Here is a 19,328-nt window from a genome sequence, read left to right on the forward strand (position 1 = left end):
TCAGTATATGACTCGAGCTATAATTGAAATGCTCTTGAATATGAGATATGCTTGTAATCTTTAGAGACGAACTTAAATTACTGAGTTAACATCACATCCCTAAGAGCAATGTGCCCAGAAGGAATACTTAGACAAATCTAACGATCCGAAGATCAATTGGCTAATCTACCCTTTTGCTTTTGAAGAATTACCAAAATATGCAGGAATCGATCTATGTAGTGCGGAATTCTTAGACAAATCTAACTATCCGAATATCAATTGGCTAATCTACCCTTTTGCTTTTGAAGAATTACCAAAATATGCAGGAATCGATCCATGTAGTGCGTGTGTGGGTGTGTGAGAAAGGTAATAATCAGGGGGATTTCACGATATTAAACAAGTCAGTGAATTATGTTGAATCCGAAACGATTAGCATATTTTAGTTGGTACATGTCTAATCCGATTTAAAACTGAGTTTGAGCTTGAAACATTACTTTTTGCGTTAATGACCAATAATGTCAATAGGGTGGATGAGGCTATATAGACAGAGACAACAATGAGAGATGCTAATCTAGCACGTGGAAAAAAAATGTTACACTGGGTCGAATCAATGACAACTTTTCATGGTGGAGAATCAAGGGTCGGTGTGGGTGATGGCTCTGGGCTGCTTCTGCTCAATTTCATTCTTATGGTCCAGTCACATCAGTAAAACGACAATAGAAAAGCATAGACAGAAGTGGGTCCCATTCGCTACTTTTCCCCTTAAAAAATGGGAATTATTAATCCATGTGCTGGATTTGAAACATTCATATTCAAGGCTCTGATTGTTCCATAGATCTCCCCTTTTCGGACGTATTTCCCACAGTTGGTCCTGTCGTTTTTGTTGTCGGGATGAAACTCAAAACTCAAATGCATTTTGTATTATGTATAAGGTCTCTTGATTCTGTTTCGGTCCACCCAACTCATTGTTTGGTGGACACAACAATAGGTCGTCTCGTTCATCGAAAGCTGGACAACAGGTAGGGAGATTTTGTTAGTTGCCAATCAGACACCGAACCTTCCGATCTACTCGTTCTTTTTCGGGAAACTTTCGTAATCGCATAAAAAAGCGATTCGCGCTCGGAAAGAGCCGAGCGTTGAGGGGAGTATTTCTTCGCGAATTATGGTCAAACTCTTGGCCGGGGCGGGGGCGGGGCGAGGATATAAGCTTTAAATGTGTAAATATGGGCACGGAGAGTTCGGAGACTCCCCCACATGATTAATGTTTGTCCTCGTTACGAATCGATTATCTCCATCATTGTATGCTTTAATCTCTTTGAATTATGCAAATGATGACGCACTTCCATTGAAAAAAAAAAAGAACTTAGTTTAATTGACGTGGGAATGAAGTTGGGCGCTATCCCTCAGCCAAGAGCCACATTTAAAAAAGAAGTAATTTTTTTAAATTTTTTTAAAGAATTTACAATAAATACATCCTATGCTTGCTAGGTAGGTTTAGGGATAACATAAGAAACTGCCGACTGCAACAATAATGTCGTGATGAGGAGACAGATTTCTCAATTAAGAAAATTAAGAAAAATATGGGACTCACTAGCTGTCTTTATTAGAGACAATTGCAATCACCTTTACCTATACAGATCAAACTAATGCCGAGGATGATCTAGCCAAATAGGATTATGGTAGACGGCCACGGCCCTCGCCGCCCATAGTAAAAAAAACAAAAAAAAAACATAAAAATTAATAGAATTTAAAAAACAAGCATTAAAGATTTTTCATGTCAACCGACCGTGCCACGTAGGACAACTCACGTTTATGTTAGCGGCTTACGGTCCAAAATTGGTATAATGAACTCAATTAATAAAACATGAAAATGTTGAAAACGCAAATTGACATAATTCAAAGATTTGTGACTGATATATTTATAACTTTTTGAATAATTTTCCCCTATAAATGCACTCACTGATTTCTACTGTTCCCTTATGTCTTGTTTTGCTAACTCTTTACTATTTTTATGTTTAATACAGTCTCGTGAGAATTAAATAAAAGCACAGGAGAGAATAAGAAGTGGATGGATGTCGCCTGCTTTTACACAACTAGACAAAAAAAGAAGAAGGAAAGCAAAACTCAGCCTGATTTCTGATGCAAACAAAAAGTTTTGGTGTTGAATTTCATGCAATTCAGAAGCCAAAACCAATTTCCCCTTTACTTTCCCCACCCCCACCTTTGTTTTCTTGTAGCTGAGAAAAAGCCAGACTCATTGAGAAACCCCAAAAAAGAAAATTGTCCCCATTTTCATGCATAACTCCAACCCTACTTGACTCCCAATCTTTGCTTTTATTTGGCCAAATCATATGTGCACCACCAAGCAACCTTTTTGTTCCTAACATGTACCTCATCAATTTAACATTATACATTTGTGGGCTTGGACAGACATCATCGCATCGTTATTATTATTTTTCTTGTTGAAAATATCTGACTCGGTCGGCTATGGTTTCGATTTCTTTATTGATCTTTTTGTTTTTTTTCAAATGCCGATAAATTTTCTTTCCCCTTTATCTGCTCTCTGATGCAATCCATTTCCCTTTTCCGTTTACATATATGTGGAGGTTTTGGGTATTTGATGAGTTCATAGTTACCAAATAACTCACGATCGATATCTTTAACCAAATAAAGGCATATGAAGGATGTCCCGGGTCCCGCGTCCGGAAGACGCGTGGTTACGATGACGATGAGTAGTTTGGTTCACACATTAAAATCGGAAAATGAATATACGCTGACCGATAATTTAAGCGCAAATAACCGTCTTGATTTGTTATATCATCAAATGTAAATAATAAGAAGAAAAATAAAGAGAACAAGAAAACATACTGCGAGACGAAAAGAACATTCGTGGGGGATATTGGAAGCAGAAGACAGATGTGACAATACTGTTTTTTTTTTGGTCTAGATGTGGCAGTACTTTATGCACACCGAAACCGACCATTTCTCACTTCTACGCCCGCCACATAAAATCATAAATAATCAACAACAACTATTTTTTTTTTTATAAACACAAAAATAAAATGAGACCATATATCCGGAAAGATATCATGTTCCATGTGTTCATTCACAGAATGGTTGATTCTCTATTCTCTTACCTTCTTGGATTTAATAAAGGCTACCTTCTGACAATCAAGCAAGGAACCATCTCAATATGTATATATGCATTCCTCTATTCCTTCTATTTATCTTTGTTGTTCCCATAATCATACTAGAGAGGAGCGATATGATTCAAATTAAGCAAAAACATGGCATTTAGCTCCATTTCGGATATGTGGAAGAACTGAAACATCCGAGGCTTTCTACTACTAAGCCTCTCGTTTCAATTATGTCTTTCTATTTGCACCTCTTTAGAAAGAAAACAACCAACAAGCACATCATTTTCCATTTGTGGTTGGCCTATTTGATGGCCGGCTGGACATCGGCATTTGCAATTGGGTTCATTTCTCACTATCAAGGCATTTCATGTGCTTGTGCAGCTGAACTAGACAGAGCACTTAGGCATTTTGGGCCTCCTTTCTCTTGTTACATCTTGGCAGTTTGGACACAATCACTGCCTTCTCTCTGTAGGACACTTCGCTTTGGCGATGGCACCTACTCAATCTTATCTTCCAAGTCAGTGTTGTCATATATGTCTTTAGGTAGATATTCCCAGTGACAAGTCGCTGGTGATTCCAGCGATTCTGGTGCTTCTTGTTGGGCATAAAAAATATGGAGAGGGCCTTGGCACTTACTTTCTCGAGCCTTTCGGTGTTCAAGGAGGCAGTGAACCCAATTAAAGGTGCACTTAACGAGTTCGGTAAAGAATTCAATGTTCTAGGAGATGGATATTCTAATGAAGAAGAAGCAAAGCATGCTAAGAGCATTGTGGTGAAGCATGCTTACCTCCTCCATCATATGGCTTTGGTCTTCATCGAAGATCTCATGTTCACACGTAGAAAACGTGAAATGTGTTGCAATTATTTTTGCAAAGTTTCTCCGTTAAGTGTGATATCAGTCGAACTCCATTTCATTTACAAGGTGCTCTATATGAAAGTGTCGACAATACGTTGCAAGTGGAGCTATGTTATCCGCTTCATAGCTTTCATTGACATTGCGATAACTTTCGTCTTGTTCAATCATTTGAAGAAGTGTTGGCCGTTGGATATTTCAGCAGTTTTGAAGTATTTCTAAAAGCTTTAATAATAGTTATGATCGCTTATAAAGTTTTCATTTTGTAACAGTTTTACAACGGTCATATAACGGTTGTCTAACGGCTTTTTAACGGTCATATAACGGCTTTATAACGTGCGATTTATTTTTTCATAAATCATTCATTATTCTACAACGGCTTTATAACGGTTTTCTAATGGCTCTATTTTGTCTTCAATATAAATTGAACTTCAAGAGACAATCTTGTGGTATATACCGAATTACCAAGAGAATTTCCTTTCCTTCTATTACTTTTCCTTGCTGGATTATACACAAAACGTTTTTTCATATTCCTTCTAATATTCAGTGCGGAATATAGAAGAAGGTTTGTTGTATCTTGGGATGATAGCCATTAGAAGTCTTACGTACCGAGTTTCATACTCCGAGGGGCGGAATTATCCTTAAGAATAGTGCTTGCACTTCTCATACTATTGATCTTACTTTTCTCGTCTTTTCCAACATATTTCCTACGATTGTTATTTTATATGTTATATAACATTTTTCCAACATTGGCTCCCTAAACTCCATATGGAATTACTTATTCCCTTTTTTTTTTTACGGAGGGATTGCTCTTGATGTGATAACTCTGTTCATGCTTGTTTTCTCCGATTGGATAGTTGCCCTATCAAGCGGATTGGATATTTCAACAGTTTTGAAGTATTTCTAAAAGCTTTAATAATAGTTATGATTGCTTATAAAGTTTTCACTTTGTAACAATTTTACAACGGTCATATAACGGTTGTCTAACGGCTTTTTAACGGTCGTATAACAGCTTTATAACGTGCTATTTATTTTTTCATAAATCATTCATTATTCTATAACGGCTTTATAATGGTTTTCTAACGGCTCTATTTTGTCTTCAGTACAAATCGAACTTGAAGAGACAATTTTGTGATATATACCGAATTACCAAGAGAATTTCCTTTCTTTTTGTTACTTTTCTTTCTTGGATTATACACAAAACGTTTTTTTCATGCTCCTTGTAATATTCAATGCGGAATATAGAACAAGGTTTGTTGTATTTTGGGAGGATAGCTGCTAGAAATCTTACGTACCGAGTTTTGTACTCCTAGGGGCGGAATTATCTTTAAGGACAATGCTTGCACTCCTCATACTATTGATCTTACTTTTCTCGTCTTTTCCAACATATTTCCTACGATTGTTATTTTATATGTTATGTAACATTTTTCCAACATTGGCTCCCTAAACTCCATATGGAATTACTTATTCCTTTTTTTTTTTTTTTACGGAGGGATTGCTCTTGATGTGATAACTCTGTTCATGCTTGTTTTCTCTGATTGGATAGTTGCCCTGTCAAGCGGTCCATGTGACTCAACAAAAAGCCATCTAAACTAGATTCATTTCTCCACAAGTTGGTACCCGCCATTTATGACTCGAGGAAGCCTTGACTCTCCACATGTGAAGTAGAGCCAAAAGCGAATGTTACGTATGTGGTCATAGATAAACCGTTAGTATTATTTTAGTTGGTGGTCAAAATCCATCTCTGTTTGCAACCTTTTATTCGAGATATTAAAGGAAAGTCCATGAAATAATATCTGCAGTTTGCCATTCCGTATGGCTGTGAAGATCATCTTTTGTTTCCTTAAAGTTGCTGAGACAATCACCGAATGTTGTTCATTGAATGTGAATATGGAGTAGAATCACTTTATTAAGATCCTCTTTGATTGCATGTTATTTCTGACTGAAGAATGCACACTTAGTCCTAATGATGAATTAATCATCTCCATTATTATTTGCTTCAATTTCTTTAAATTATGCAAACCACTTCCATGATCCCCAAAAAAAATAAAACCATCTTTCGAAAAAAAAAAAGGCCGGCTACCCGCAGTTATAGTCTAGGAAATCGGTAAAATCATTGTATATGGTTGTTAGGAGAATGAGAAGAATCGAATTCCCCACCATCGTTCGAGACTCGACTCGCATCTTATCATCCTTCCATTGTGAGTACTTTTTTGCATCCTATTTTATTGCAACAGTTTATGGAAAAGGTGCATTGACTCGAGAATGACTGAGGGCTTATTTAGTTCAACATTTGGCCAAGGGGCTTTGAGAAAATGCAAGTACTTTTGGACTAAATGCCTTTTTCAAAATGTAAATAGTGTTTAGTAAAGTGTATTTTAAAAACACATGGAAAAACAACTTTGATGTAAATGCTATTTGATGAAAAATGAATTTTGTAAAGTATTTTTACTTTTGAAAAAAAATGGCGGTTGGTGGTGGCGGCGACGATAGCGGCGGGCGACGATTGGTGGTGGGCGGCGGGCGGTGGCGGCAGACGACGGTCGGCAAGTGGCGGGTGATTGGTGGTGGGCGGCGGCGGTCGGCGTAGGTCGGCAGGTAGGGGCGATCGGCGGCAATTGGTAGGCGGCGATTGGCGATAATGAGTGGTGACAAGCTAAGGTGACAAATTTTAAAAAAAAATTAGTTGCATTTCGCAAAGGTTTTTTAGGCCAAAGTACCTCTAGAGGTACTTTGAGCTAAATGACTTTGGAGAGCATTTACGATGCAATTGCATCTCCTCAAAGTGAGCAAAAAAATGAACCAAACGTCATTTACATTTGGTCAAGGGACTTTAGAACCCCAATACCCATTCTCAATCTTGAACTAAACAGGGCCTGAGTTTGAGTCGAATCAAATCATTGGTGCAATATTAGGACCTAACCTCGAAACCGGCTTAAGCGAAACCCGAGTCCCAAGAAAATCAACTAACGAAAATCAACATAGAATTTATGTCACTAATATTTAAATGCACGTAAGATACATTTCCCTTTTAGATTGTTCACAGCTCGTCACCATCTGCAGAAGGAAGGAAAAAAAAAAGAATACAACAACAAAAATTAATAATAATAATAATAATAATAATAGGAAATAACAAAGGAAAACACGAGAGAATAAGAAGTCGATAGATGTCGCCTGCTTTTTAACACGAAGACAATGCGAACTTAGCCTGACTTTCTGCAGACAAAAGTTAGTGGGGAGGTGCATGGAATTCAGAAGCCATTTACATTTTCGTCCTTTCTTCTTTTTCCCCTTTGTTTATGTTGCCGAAAAAAGACAGGTCCATTGGGAAACCCAAAAAGCCTGAAGGCTTAGGTTATTTATTTCGTAAAAAATAAATAATTTAAATAAAAATAATAAAATCTTATGAAAACGAATGAAAGATAAGTATTTTCACCTACCATAAAAATATTTTGACATAAATTATAAATAATAACATATACATTTTTCATTGTCTAATTATTTCAAGCGATACAAGCGATCATTTCGGGAATATATATTTCCAAATCATTTCTGCCGAGCCTTAAAACAAATCAACAAACACTAGAATCAATCGGCCACACTTTGCTTTTCAAGAATTACCAAAAGTTGCGGCAATTTAGATTGTATTGCGCCAACTGTTAGTGATAATCATGGAGAAATAATTCCCTTCAAATTAAATAAATGAGTGAGCGGTTTTGAATTTGAAAGGGCTAATGTATTTTGGTAAGTCGTATCTATTTGATAATAAAACAAGTTCTACCTCTAGCATCATCTTTATTTGAAGTATCAGTCATGTCAAATGGGTATATAATATTGGAGACATGGACAACAGCATTTGATAGTATTAGCATGTTGGAATAATATCATCATGCCGTGCCAATAAACTTGTCATGAAGGGGGAATCAAGGGTAGGATAGGGAACGAATCGAGGCCTCTCTTCAATTTCATTTTTGTGGTCCAGTCATATCAGTAAGATCACAATTAAAAGTATAGACAAAAGTGGGTCCCATCCACTGTACTTTTTCAAAAAAAGGACAAATGAAATGTATAATTCCTGAGTTTTGGCTCAATATGCGATGTCGTTCGTGAACTTTTGATTTATTCATTATAGTCCTTAGATTTTTAGTGCATGTTTAATTTAGTCCATCAACTCTATGAAAATGTTTAATATTATTCTTGCATTAATTCAAGATAAAAAAAATATTGAAAACTTTCATAAAATTCATTAACTACATTGAACATGTATAAAAAATTTAAGGACCACATTAAATATGTATCAAAAGTTTAAGAAATACTTTTCATAAATTAAAAGTTTAGAAATTACATTGATATATTACATTTTAGACTAAAATTTTGGAATTGTCAGTGTCATTTTCCCTAATTAAAGATTATTATTCACATATCGACTTTGGAGCAATGTCAAGTTGTCCCCCTTTCTCCATCTTCGCCGCCCCACTTGCTCGCCTTTTGCCTACGCAAGCTACACGTGTCAGGCTCTGATTGCTCGATGGATCTCACCTTTGGACGCATTTCCCATGTTGGTCCTATCGTTAACTGTTGCCGCGATAAACTCAATGCCTTTGTCGCGGAAAACTGCAGTTAGGATGCTTTTTCTATAAAAAAAATAAAAATAAGATTTTATAAAATACTTTTCAGAAAGTAATTAATTATCATTTAAAAAAATGTATGTTTTTTCATTCATTTATTTATGTAAGCGATACATGAATCAATTTTTTTCATTTTCATAACATGAATTTGTTTTTTAAATTTTAAAATTTTTCGTGAGATAAAGGCACCTTTGATTTAATTGGAATGAAGTTGAGCGCTTGTCCTCCGAGAGCCACTAATTTTTAAGCCCACAACCAACACCTTTATCTTTAAAAAAATTGTTTTTTATAATACAATTACAATAATTTTATCATTATGCCCCGCTTAGAAGGTGTAGGAGATAACATAAGAAACTGCCGACTCCACAATCCGGTTCGCGAAAGTTCTTTTCTTGAAGTTGGTGACGAGAGCACATAATACATATGATTTGTTTCATGATCCCATCATTTTTTTAATCATTTTCTTAATCCCGAATAAATTATATTAGGAAAAATTTCAAAAAATAGCCTTAAGTGCCCTTATTTTCTCAAAAAATGGCATGAAGTAGACCTTGTTTTGAATAAGGGCATGAAGTGCTCTTATCGTGTCAAAGAAGGGCCTGAAGTGGCTGTGGTTATTTCAAATAATGGCCCGACCTCACTAGCCGGCTAAATTTTCCATCCGATCAAGGGTGTTTTGGTAAAAATGTAAATTTAATCTATTTTTTTGTTAAATTAAGTTGAAAAATAAAACAAAAAAGGAAAAAAAGAAAAATCATGCGGAAGGATTTCGAACTCGGGTTAGGTCTTGATTGTGAACTAATTATTTGGTTCTACTCAAATTCGGTTAGTCTCTAGTCACAATGGCTTTTATCTTGGCTTTTAGATTTTGCATAAATCTCTGCAACCGAATAAGAAACGGAAAATATTACAATCAAACCACAATGGTTTTACTTAATTTTTTGAATACATTTGGCAAATCCAACTCCTCGATTAGTAAATTACCTTATATTATTATTTTCTCCCGGTAATTCAAGATGTAGGTTTGAGTACTCTGACAATTACAGGTCTAGCTTTTTTTCTTTTTTAAAGGTATAGTACTGCTTGACAGAAATTTCTTTCCATGTATAGTATAAATTCACATAACGAATAAATAATCCCAAAAAAGGTAAATAAATCTAATAATATTATCGAGCAATTTAGCATTATTAGGTATACCATACGTGGGCTTAGACATACCTTATTTTAATCTTCGTCGGTTCGTTATTGTCACATTTATAAGTTTTCTTTCCCCCTTTTATCTTCTCTACAATACCATCCATTTTCCTTTTTCCCTTTTCCCTCTTACATGTATGCTATGCGCTGTTGTTTTGAATATACTTATGAGTTTATGCTCGTTACGAAATTTCTGACAACTATCTTTAACCAAACCAAAAACATTTAAAAGATCACAACGTTACGAGATTTTGTCTCTTGGCTTACGTGATTCATGGATAGCCATTGTAGCTTGGTGAATCGGAATTCATTTACTTAGGAGTGGATATCATTAAGAAAAAAAAAAAAGGAGAAGAAAAACATATGGTACGACCAAGAAGACCCAAACCGACCATTTCTCACTTTTCCTCGTCCGCCACAAAAATTAATTAAATAAATCAAACAACAACAAACAATTTCTTAATAATAATAATAATAATAATAATGATAATGATAATGAGACCATAATAAAAATTAATTTTTTTTTCTCTCTCTCTCTTGAACGACAACAAAAACAAATGAGAAAAAAAGCGAACTTTCTCTCTCCGGAAAGATATCTCACCTTCCCTTCCTTGCTTGCCTCTGCATTAATGGAAGCTCCTCTCTTCCTCTCCTCTCCTCCCAGTGACCACTCCCTCACTCCTCGTCTCGTCATCACCGACCCAGGTACTCTCTGTTTCAGCTTCTGCTCTGTAGCAGTTTTTGGCTTCGCCGCTTGTTTTGCGGTCCTCGCGTCCGTACAGTACGAGCGAACCGGTTTTGGGCTCTTTTGATGACGACCCGTGTGATCGAACCGGCTGTTGTTTCGCGTGCGGCCGGAGCCCCTGTGGCGCTCGTTCCGATGGCGATGTTCTCTGGGACGTTTCCATCGGGAGTCCGAAGCCAGTTCATCTTTTGATTTTCGTTCCTGATTTTTTTTTTTTTGTAATTTCTACTCTGCATGTCTTATTGGAATAGCAATTCAGGTGGGTTTTTGGCCCTGTTCTGCTGCGATTTCGTCGCCTGGAAATGTTCGTTGTCTCTTCGGACCATCGGCGCGTTTATCCTGTTGCTTGACATTGAGACCGCATTTCGTTCTTGGAGTTCTCTCCAGGCGAATGATGTCTGGTTCTGTTTGTTACCAGAGAATAGAGGCGATGATGTCGATGTCACATGACTTTTTTTGGGTTGTATTTAGCTTCTTGTGATTTCTAGAGGGTTCTGTTGGCTCCTGTGCGGTAGAAAAGTATAATCTGGATTATTCATTATTTTAATGGTTTGTTTACAATGGACTTTTTCGTTTTGGTTTTTCCTGGCATTTCGTTTCAGGTTATTTAGCTCCTGTTTATGTATAGCATCGGATTCAGGTGGACTAGTGTTGAAGAGAGCAAATCTCAGATTTTTTTTTTGTCGTGAAGATTTGCATCTACCTTTTCTCTAAGGTAGGCAACACCTTGTCTTCTGCAGTGATTGCTTCTCTAGATACCGTAGCCGCCACTGGTGCTGGAGCGAGCAATTGGATTGAAATGCATGAAAAGGAATTTGGTTGGTTAAATTCAATGCCAGTCAGTCAGACAGAAGGAACCTTGTCCTTAAAGTGATTTAGCTCAGAAAACAATTGTAGTTGAGAAAGTTTTTCATTTTTCGTTGGGGGGTTGAATGGGACAAGAAACTCTCTCTCTCTCTCTCTCTCTGTGATTCTTATCTACTCGATGATTGTTGAGAGTGATAAAGCACATCAAGAATCGAATTCCCTCCTCGCCTTGTTGGTCCAATGGCAACAAATGTTGTAAGCAAAAATTGACGTATGTCCTGCATTTGTTGGTCACCTAGCAATTTTTCCGTCTTATGAGGGGGTGGTTAGTGAATGCCAAATGGTTATTATGTCATGGAAAATAAGTTTTGTCTTGTGACACTGATCAGGGTCATGATATCACTCAAAATGCCAACAGTGTCCTGTCTGTGTTTATGTTCTTTCTTAGGTCTTGATCGATTGAACTAGCGGATCCAAACTCTTGTATGCGTTTGATTCACTAGTTTCTTACTCACGTATGTGGAATTACACTCTCTAGGATTAGCTGTTATTCGATTCAGTAGCTTCTTACTACTGTTGGTGATGAAAATCGCGCATCTTATGCATACTCTGAGTCTGGTATTCTAACAAAGGCATCTTGAGCTGAATAAAAGCAGAGACCTTGCAGCTAGGCTATCTGGAGTTTTATTTAGGGAAACCTTTGGAACCTAACAACTGGTTAATCTGCATCTTCCCACAAGTAAACCGCGAGATAAAACCTAAAGAATGAAGATTCTCTTTTAAGATTTATTTTAGGATGTCAATATCTTGATAAAGGAATTCTTCCAACCGGCCAATGCAATTTCTGGTAAGGAGGTTGGATTCTTTCTTATATCTCTGTAAAGAAGTATCTATAATCTCGCTACTTTTTTTACCCTGCAGATTCTCTCGCGAAAGTGTCTACTAGTATTTTTTCTTAAAGTTCCAAAGCTGATGGCCTCACCAGATGTTGATTCTCCATGGTCATCCTCCATGGGTGAAACATTCTGCGGCTATTTCAATATGCAACTGGAGGAAGCAGATCCAGCCAATATTTCACCTGCGCTGGAATTCCCCTCTCCATCCTCCTCCAATAATTGTAGTATCCCCAAACCGCCGTCTCCCCCTGGTAATACCTTTACAAGATCCAATCATGCAAGAATTCCAGATTGTAGTTCAGTCCCGAAAGAAACAAAACATACATGGGATAGCCTTTTCAAGGATGCATATGGCGCAGATGTTTACATTTTTATGGAAGAAAATTCATTCATTATGGCTCATTCCAGTATACTGGTGAGTTAATTACACTTCCTTTTCCCTTCCCTGATGTTTTCATTTCAGCTCCTTGTAGGTGTTGTATAAATCGTGATGACATAGAGATGATCTGATTGGCATATAATTTTTAGTGTACTAGTTTTAGACACTGCCTTCCATAATATGTCCATCAATCTATCTATTACTAATTGCAATTTGGTGGGGCTCGTTGAGCAAATTGCATCGTGGCCATCAATTGAGAGAGATAAATAACGCGGGTCAAGACTTAGGTTTACAAATTAATTTTCTTACATGCAGTCCGCTGCATCACCAGTGCTTCGTAATATAATGCATCAATCAACAGTTAGGAATGGTATGAGGTACATCAGGATTGCTGGGATTCCTAATGAAGCTGTCCAAGCTTTCATTCGCTTTCTTTACTCGTCCTGGTATGATGACTATCCTCTCTATTCTAGTTTTCCCCCTTATCTAGTTGTCTGGATTATTTGCTCTTATATTATATATCTCGATGCAGCTACGAAGAAGAAACGATGAAGAAGTATGTTCTCCATTTGCTGATTCTATCGCACTCCTATTCAGTTCCATCATTGAAAAGGGTTTGTACTCACTATCTGGAGTATCACTGGCTGACCAAAGAAAATGTTGTAGATGTGCTCCAGTTAGCTAGGTACTGTGATGCACCAAGGCTTTCCCTCTTTTGTATCCGCATGGTTCTGAAGGACTTCAAAAGTATATCCTTGACTGAAGGTTGGAAAGTAATGAAGCGTGCTAATCCTGCTCTTGAACAAGAGCTCCTAGAGGCGGTTGTTGAAGTAGATTCTGTAAGTCAATTTTGCTCCTTCCCTGGAGTAGCTTTTGCCGTTGCTCAAATGTAGGAGTCGCTATGGGCCAAGCTGTGGTATGTGGCATCATTGCACGGAGGGGGGTAATCCATATAAAGTCATTCAACAAAAGAAGGCCTTCGTGATAGGTTTAAAGAAAACCCAAGCAACATGGGAATCATTTTGCTTGTCCAATCTACTCACAGTATGATAGTAGGTTATTGAATGCTATGTGCTTACGGATCGTAATGTTCAACTCATGCGAACATCATTGCTACCATTACTTGGAGTTCGAATTGAGGATTATGAACTTGGAATAGTACAATCTTATTCATAGTGACGTCTACAAGTCTCAGTTAATGTTTTTATTCTGCAGATTACATAATATATGGAAGTAGTGGAACTAGTTATAACTTTGTGGATCTTCGGTTACTATGTTAATTGTAGTGCAATGGACCATGGTTCATTACAGATCTTTAGCTGCTGTTGCTACCGCTACTACTGTCAGTAGTAAGGCTTCCGACATAGATGGGGTTGGTCTCATTGGTTCTAGATCCATGTGAGGGTTTCACTACTGATGTGTTCTTGGTTATCCTTTTCCCCCTTAATTTAGCCTCTCCCATAAAACCACCTTGAAAATTTTTCTCGAGATTGTTCTCAGTTTTATGCTTTTGTTTCCTTCTTCGGATGCCCTAGAATTAAGAGATGATTCACCTCTATCTGATCTTCTTCTTTTTACAATAGCATCAACGTGTTGCTCTCAGCCTCTTCCAAGTCCTTAATAGCAGAGAATCGCTAAATGACTACATTCTTATCTTTTTAGTAACGTTGTTCTTCTTATCAAGTTCCTTTGGTTGCTGTTGGACAATGTTGTGATTTCACCTTTATCAACATGACAACAAAATTGATTCCTGGAAGATCGGTCATTATGCCTCCCTTACGAGAATAATTATGCATCATTCTCATACTGGTGTATATGTTACTTTCATGATAAACTTAGCTGTCGAGAATTTTTTTACATTGCGGTCTTATGACTACCGTTGTTGCAGAGGAAACAAGAGAGGTCGAGGAAGATGGAAGAGAGACAGGTATACTTGCAACTTTACGAGGCCATGGAAGCGCTCCTTCACATATGCAGAGATGGTTGCCGGACGATTGGACCACGAGACAAGCTCCTCAATGTATCACAGCCTGCCTGTGGATTCCCTGCTTGTAAGGGACTTGAGACCTTAGTACGCCATTTTTCCAGTTGCAAGGTCCGCGTTCCTGGAGGATGTGTTCACTGCAAGCGCATGTGGCAGCTTCTTGAACTGCACTCTCGGATGTGTGCCGAACCTGATGATTGCACGGTTCCTCTCTGTAGGTAAGTCATAGAACTCCTATGATTGTCACCATAATTTTAACCTGGAGAAAGTCCTAGATGGATGCAGGACTTGTCTAAATGAGACTGCCCATGACGTATGTGTTGTTTTTCATTCACATAATAAAATAGGTCCGTAAAAGCATTGGATATCGAGCAAAACTCGCTTCAGATCGTCAAGTGAGAAGTTGCATTGCTGACGTGTAATGTTTGTAGTTGAAGCGTCTGGCCGTGAAAAAAGGACAACACTGATCAAAAGAAATTGGTTGATCAATAGTGTTTTTCTTCCCAAATGATTCTTCAATGATGTAAAATTAAGTGATTGTGCGACATTTGCATCAGGGCCGAGCCATCTTATTGTGCACAGAGTTGAAGAGCAGTATTACTCTGTCGAGCTCATATATACTACGAAATCGATTGCTCTAACAATACATGTCTCTTTTGCTTTTGCCAGGCAATTTAGAGTGAAGATTCGGCATCAAAGCAAGAAAGATGACTCCAAGTGGAGAATGTTGGTCCACAAAGTAATTGCAGCCAAGAATGCGTTGGGACCATTTTCACCTCGGTGCTCAGGTTTATTATGATGTCTTTGCATCTTAAAAAATCATGCTGGTCCACAAGTTTAATTCATCCCAATTCAAAAAGAATAAAAAAATCGCTGGGAGCTTATAGTTTTTCTTGAATGCTATAATCCTCTATAGTGATCTGTACATGAGTTAGCTGGATATTGTATATACGTTACTTACAGTTGACTTTCAACTTTTCGTTTTTTTGTTTGTTTTTGGGATCAGATTGGTTTACTCCGTCAACCAAAAGAGTTTTATCTTTTTGCAATTGTATCATGAGTGCAACTAGTATTTTAGCAGAATTCTACCAGCCGTCATGATCCCTGAAACCAGACTTTCCCCATAAGAGGAATTCTTGCCTAGACCCGGGGCTCTCGTAGGCACAATGCGATCAGAGGGATTCGAATTGGTTTGAACCCACATAATCAAGAGGGTTGCCCCGGGTTCGGACTGGAAATTTTCTTCCGTTTGCTCATAATCTCCATTAGATTTTAGTGAATCACTGTTAAATCAACTTTAATGGTGAAGAACACAATCTAAGAATTTGAAGGGCATAATTTACCATCCTGTATTATAGCAGTCGGGATTGATTAAGTGAAAACCGGCAATCTAAATATACACATGTCAAAGTTATTATACTAATGGAATCTGACAAAAAAAAACTATAATAATGGAAGTTACCAAACTTTTGGATAGTGAATATATGTACTAGTACGTTATCAATTACCGACCTTTCATGCTCTCAAAGTCATATATTTGCTTGAACATTTACCAACTCAGTTTTAAAGGGGGCCCCTTTTGTTGGCGTTTAAACAAAACTCAAAAGTACTTTATTACTTTCCCGTCAAAACTTAAGGGAGCACTAAAATTCCGGAAAATTATGTAGAAGTGAAAAATCCGAGTCTTGAAGTTAACATTTGATTATTATGAAAGTTCTGAAAATTTTGGATTTAAAAAGGGGTTAATATCACGAAAAATTTCAAACTGATTTATCCGTGATAAATTTACTCAAAACTATTTTTTTTACCAGCAAAAAACCTAAACTGGTACATTTGTGATAAATTTATCTCAAACTAATTTTTTTTATCACGAAAAACCCCAAACTAGTACATACGTGATAAATTTACCCTTCGTTAAATTGGGTTAATACAAAAAAAAAAATCTAAATTGATACACCTGTGATAGACAGAGGGTAAAAGTCCTAAAGTGGCCATGAACTGTCACATGTCATCTAACTCAGCAATTTGACGGTTAAATTTAACGAAAACTAATGGGGAGTAAATTTATCACGGGTGTACTAGTTTGGGTGAATTTGTCACAGGTGTACCGGTTTAGAGTTTTTCGTGATAAAAAAAATAGTTTGGGATAAATTTGTTACATGTATACCAGTTTATGATTTTTCGTGGTATTAACCCTCTAAAAAAGGTTAGAAGTGCTCGAATTGTAAGATTTAAAATTAAACAAAAAAGAAGAAGTAAAAGTCATTCCTTACATGCTATGTTTTTTTTTTTTTTAGTACGTTTTTGACCCGCAACCATACATGCTAGTTGATTGATAGAAACTTATCAATACGAATTGAGAACTTTTTAGTTGTCCGGGACAATGCCCAAATCCAACGTTGACCTCTCAATATCTTATGATTGATCTGATTAAACCATACCAGTCCATTCATTAGCAAATAATATGGGTTTCTCAAATAGCATGGATTTCCCCTTTTTTGGCTCAAATACATAGAGCACAATCCTAAGATTATTCCAAGTGAGAAACACTAGGATCTGAATATGATTCGGATCGGATCTTCATCAAGCGTGTACCTACTCAGCCAATTCGTCCGATTTGTCAATAACAGCATGATTTTAAATGATTTTGTATTCATTTTTCTTGCTGCATTTCTTCTGCATTTAGAAACTAGAGTTATTGTAGTTTGTTAATACGTGAGTTTCCATTCCCATGCTATTCATTAATAAAAATCTCAGGATTGACTTCACACCCTTAAAAAGATAGTGACTGCATAATCCTGCATCCATTTTTCTTGTTGTATTTCTTCGGCAGTTGGAAACTGGAGGCATTGTAGTGCATAGATATCTAAGTTTTTTCTCTTATAGTGTTTGAGTATAGTTCATACTCTCAATCGATAGGAAGGCACAAGGGTCTCACTCTCCAGTGAACGGGCGGGGGTTCGGAGGGCGGTGCCCCCATAACTCCATATGACTGGTATAGTTTGAGCTCGTATTCTATGGGTAGTTTGAGGTTGGGCCCGTAAATAGTTATTGTCATATATAATCTCTTTTTCTTGTAAATTAATAGTTGCAGTAGCAATGTGGGAGATGCTAATTACAGTTGAATCTTTTGCTAAATAGCCATAGTTTAAGAGTGAACCATGATAAAACTTTATTTCTCGATTTATCTTTCTCGACACTATTTTAATTTGCCTATTCATGTTATGTGAATCTCAACATTGATCATGTGTCGGATATCTGACACCTGTTGATCACGAGTTAGTCGCGTGTCGGAGAGTGTCGGACGCGTGTTGATGTTGGACACGCGTTCGACACGACATGTGGAGTCTCAAAGAGTGTCCGTACTTCTTAGAGCATTGCAAACTCATTACCTTGGGCTATTGGTCCATTAGCTCGGCTATGGTGTTGGTCTCTGGCCCGTAGGTTCGTTGGAATGTTTCCTAAACTTGATGTCTGGACCGCCTGATGGCCTGGATAGGACAATGAACTTAGAGCTCTATTCAGCCTTCTCGAGCGGCCGCGGGGAGTACCCTTTACATGTCATAATCACTTATTTGCATCATATCGCAGTTCAATTCCTAGCCTTGTATCTAGTTTATTATTTCCTAACATGCTTTTAGTATTGCTAGACTTCAACTCATGTTTATCATGGATAAAAATGAAAAATAAAAATAGATAAATAAACAAAAAAGGATAAAAAATCAGAGAGGCGTAGATGGTTAGAAATGGCATATTTAGGGCCAAGTTGCAATTGGGATCCCGCGCTAAGCGTAAGTGCCGCCTCGCAGGAGGGTTAGTCGCACGCATTTGAGAAAAGCAAGTTGTGATTGGGATCCCGCGCTAAGGAGTTTGATGGATCGACACCTACTTTATCCTTCACAAGCACAATTGTACATGACTTGTTGGCCTGTATCTTGTTCATCATTAATATCAAGTGTCTTGTTAGATGTGGTATCACCTAACATTCCAGTTAAATACATAATGAAGTTCGATAGTTTGAAACTCAAGTAATTAAGATGGATGTGCAAATAAAATGGAGATAGGGACAATTTGACGATGAATCATGAACCTGACACAAAGCAATAAGCATCGTTTACGTATAAGATACTTTTCTTCTGTCATTTAATGCATGAGATAGCTGTAAATAAGCAATAAGAAATGATCTTTACCAGAAATTTTCAATTCTCTTAGATAATAAATCCACATATAAAGAAGGAAAAAGGTGAGAAAAAAGAATATTTTGCCCTACATGGACAAAAGGCAAAAGGGTGATGAAAGAGAAGAGAAGAACATTTTGTTCTTTATATTGACAAAGCTGATCGAGCTCGTGCAGTCATAACAGACAAATTTTATGTTTCTGTAAAGGAAATAAAGTAAGGGAACAGCTTCGGATCGAAGAAATCAATAGTCGAGAAATACAAAGAAAGACAGATAGATTCCTGATTTGTTGGAAAACCTGTCGGCACTTGCTTTTGGTGGGAGATGCCTTCTTGCAACGTCCCACTTCATATTAACTCCAATTTGGCATTGGCTTATATCGTTCATCCACATGAAAGGACAATTTTTATTTTTTCTATTTCTTTGGCTAAATTAAACATTTTGGTGGAATTTTGTCATTGGTTGAGTCAAGATCACAATTGAGTGGGAAGGACACTGTCATTATCTTGCCAAGTACATAATAATGGCCGGGTTTAACAATCATTAA

The 19,328-nt window shown here is 37.2% G+C and overlaps 1 protein-coding gene across 4 annotated transcripts; it reads left to right on the plus strand.

The window, feature by feature from the left end:
• The first annotated feature begins 10,359 nt into the window (after positions 1-10,359).
• Positions 10,360-15,656, plus strand: LOC115739148 (BTB/POZ and TAZ domain-containing protein 3). 4 transcript variants are annotated; one of them, XM_030672107.2, is made up of 7 exons: positions 10,360-10,496; positions 11,139-11,251; positions 12,265-12,654; positions 12,934-13,064; positions 13,151-13,457; positions 14,507-14,820; positions 15,272-15,656. In XM_030672107.2, the coding sequence occupies exons 3-7, from the start codon at positions 12,316-12,318 to the stop codon at positions 15,399-15,401; spliced, it is 1,221 nt and encodes a 406-aa protein (XP_030527967.2). In that variant the 5' UTR covers positions 10,360-10,496; positions 11,139-11,251; positions 12,265-12,315; the 3' UTR covers positions 15,402-15,656. The 4 variants fall into 4 exon arrangements, with proteins under 4 accessions (XP_030527967.2, XP_048127547.1, XP_030527965.2 ...); XM_048271590.1 differs by lacking the exon at positions 10,360-10,496 and adding an exon at positions 10,627-10,795; XM_030672105.2 differs by lacking the exon at positions 10,360-10,496 and having other exon boundaries at positions 10,627-11,251.
• The last annotated feature ends 3,672 nt before the right edge of the window (positions 15,657-19,328 follow it).

Source organism: Rhodamnia argentea, chromosome 10 (assembly GCF_020921035.1).
Source record: "Rhodamnia argentea isolate NSW1041297 chromosome 10, ASM2092103v1, whole genome shotgun sequence".
Taxonomy (NCBI): domain Eukaryota; kingdom Viridiplantae; phylum Streptophyta; class Magnoliopsida; order Myrtales; family Myrtaceae; genus Rhodamnia; species Rhodamnia argentea.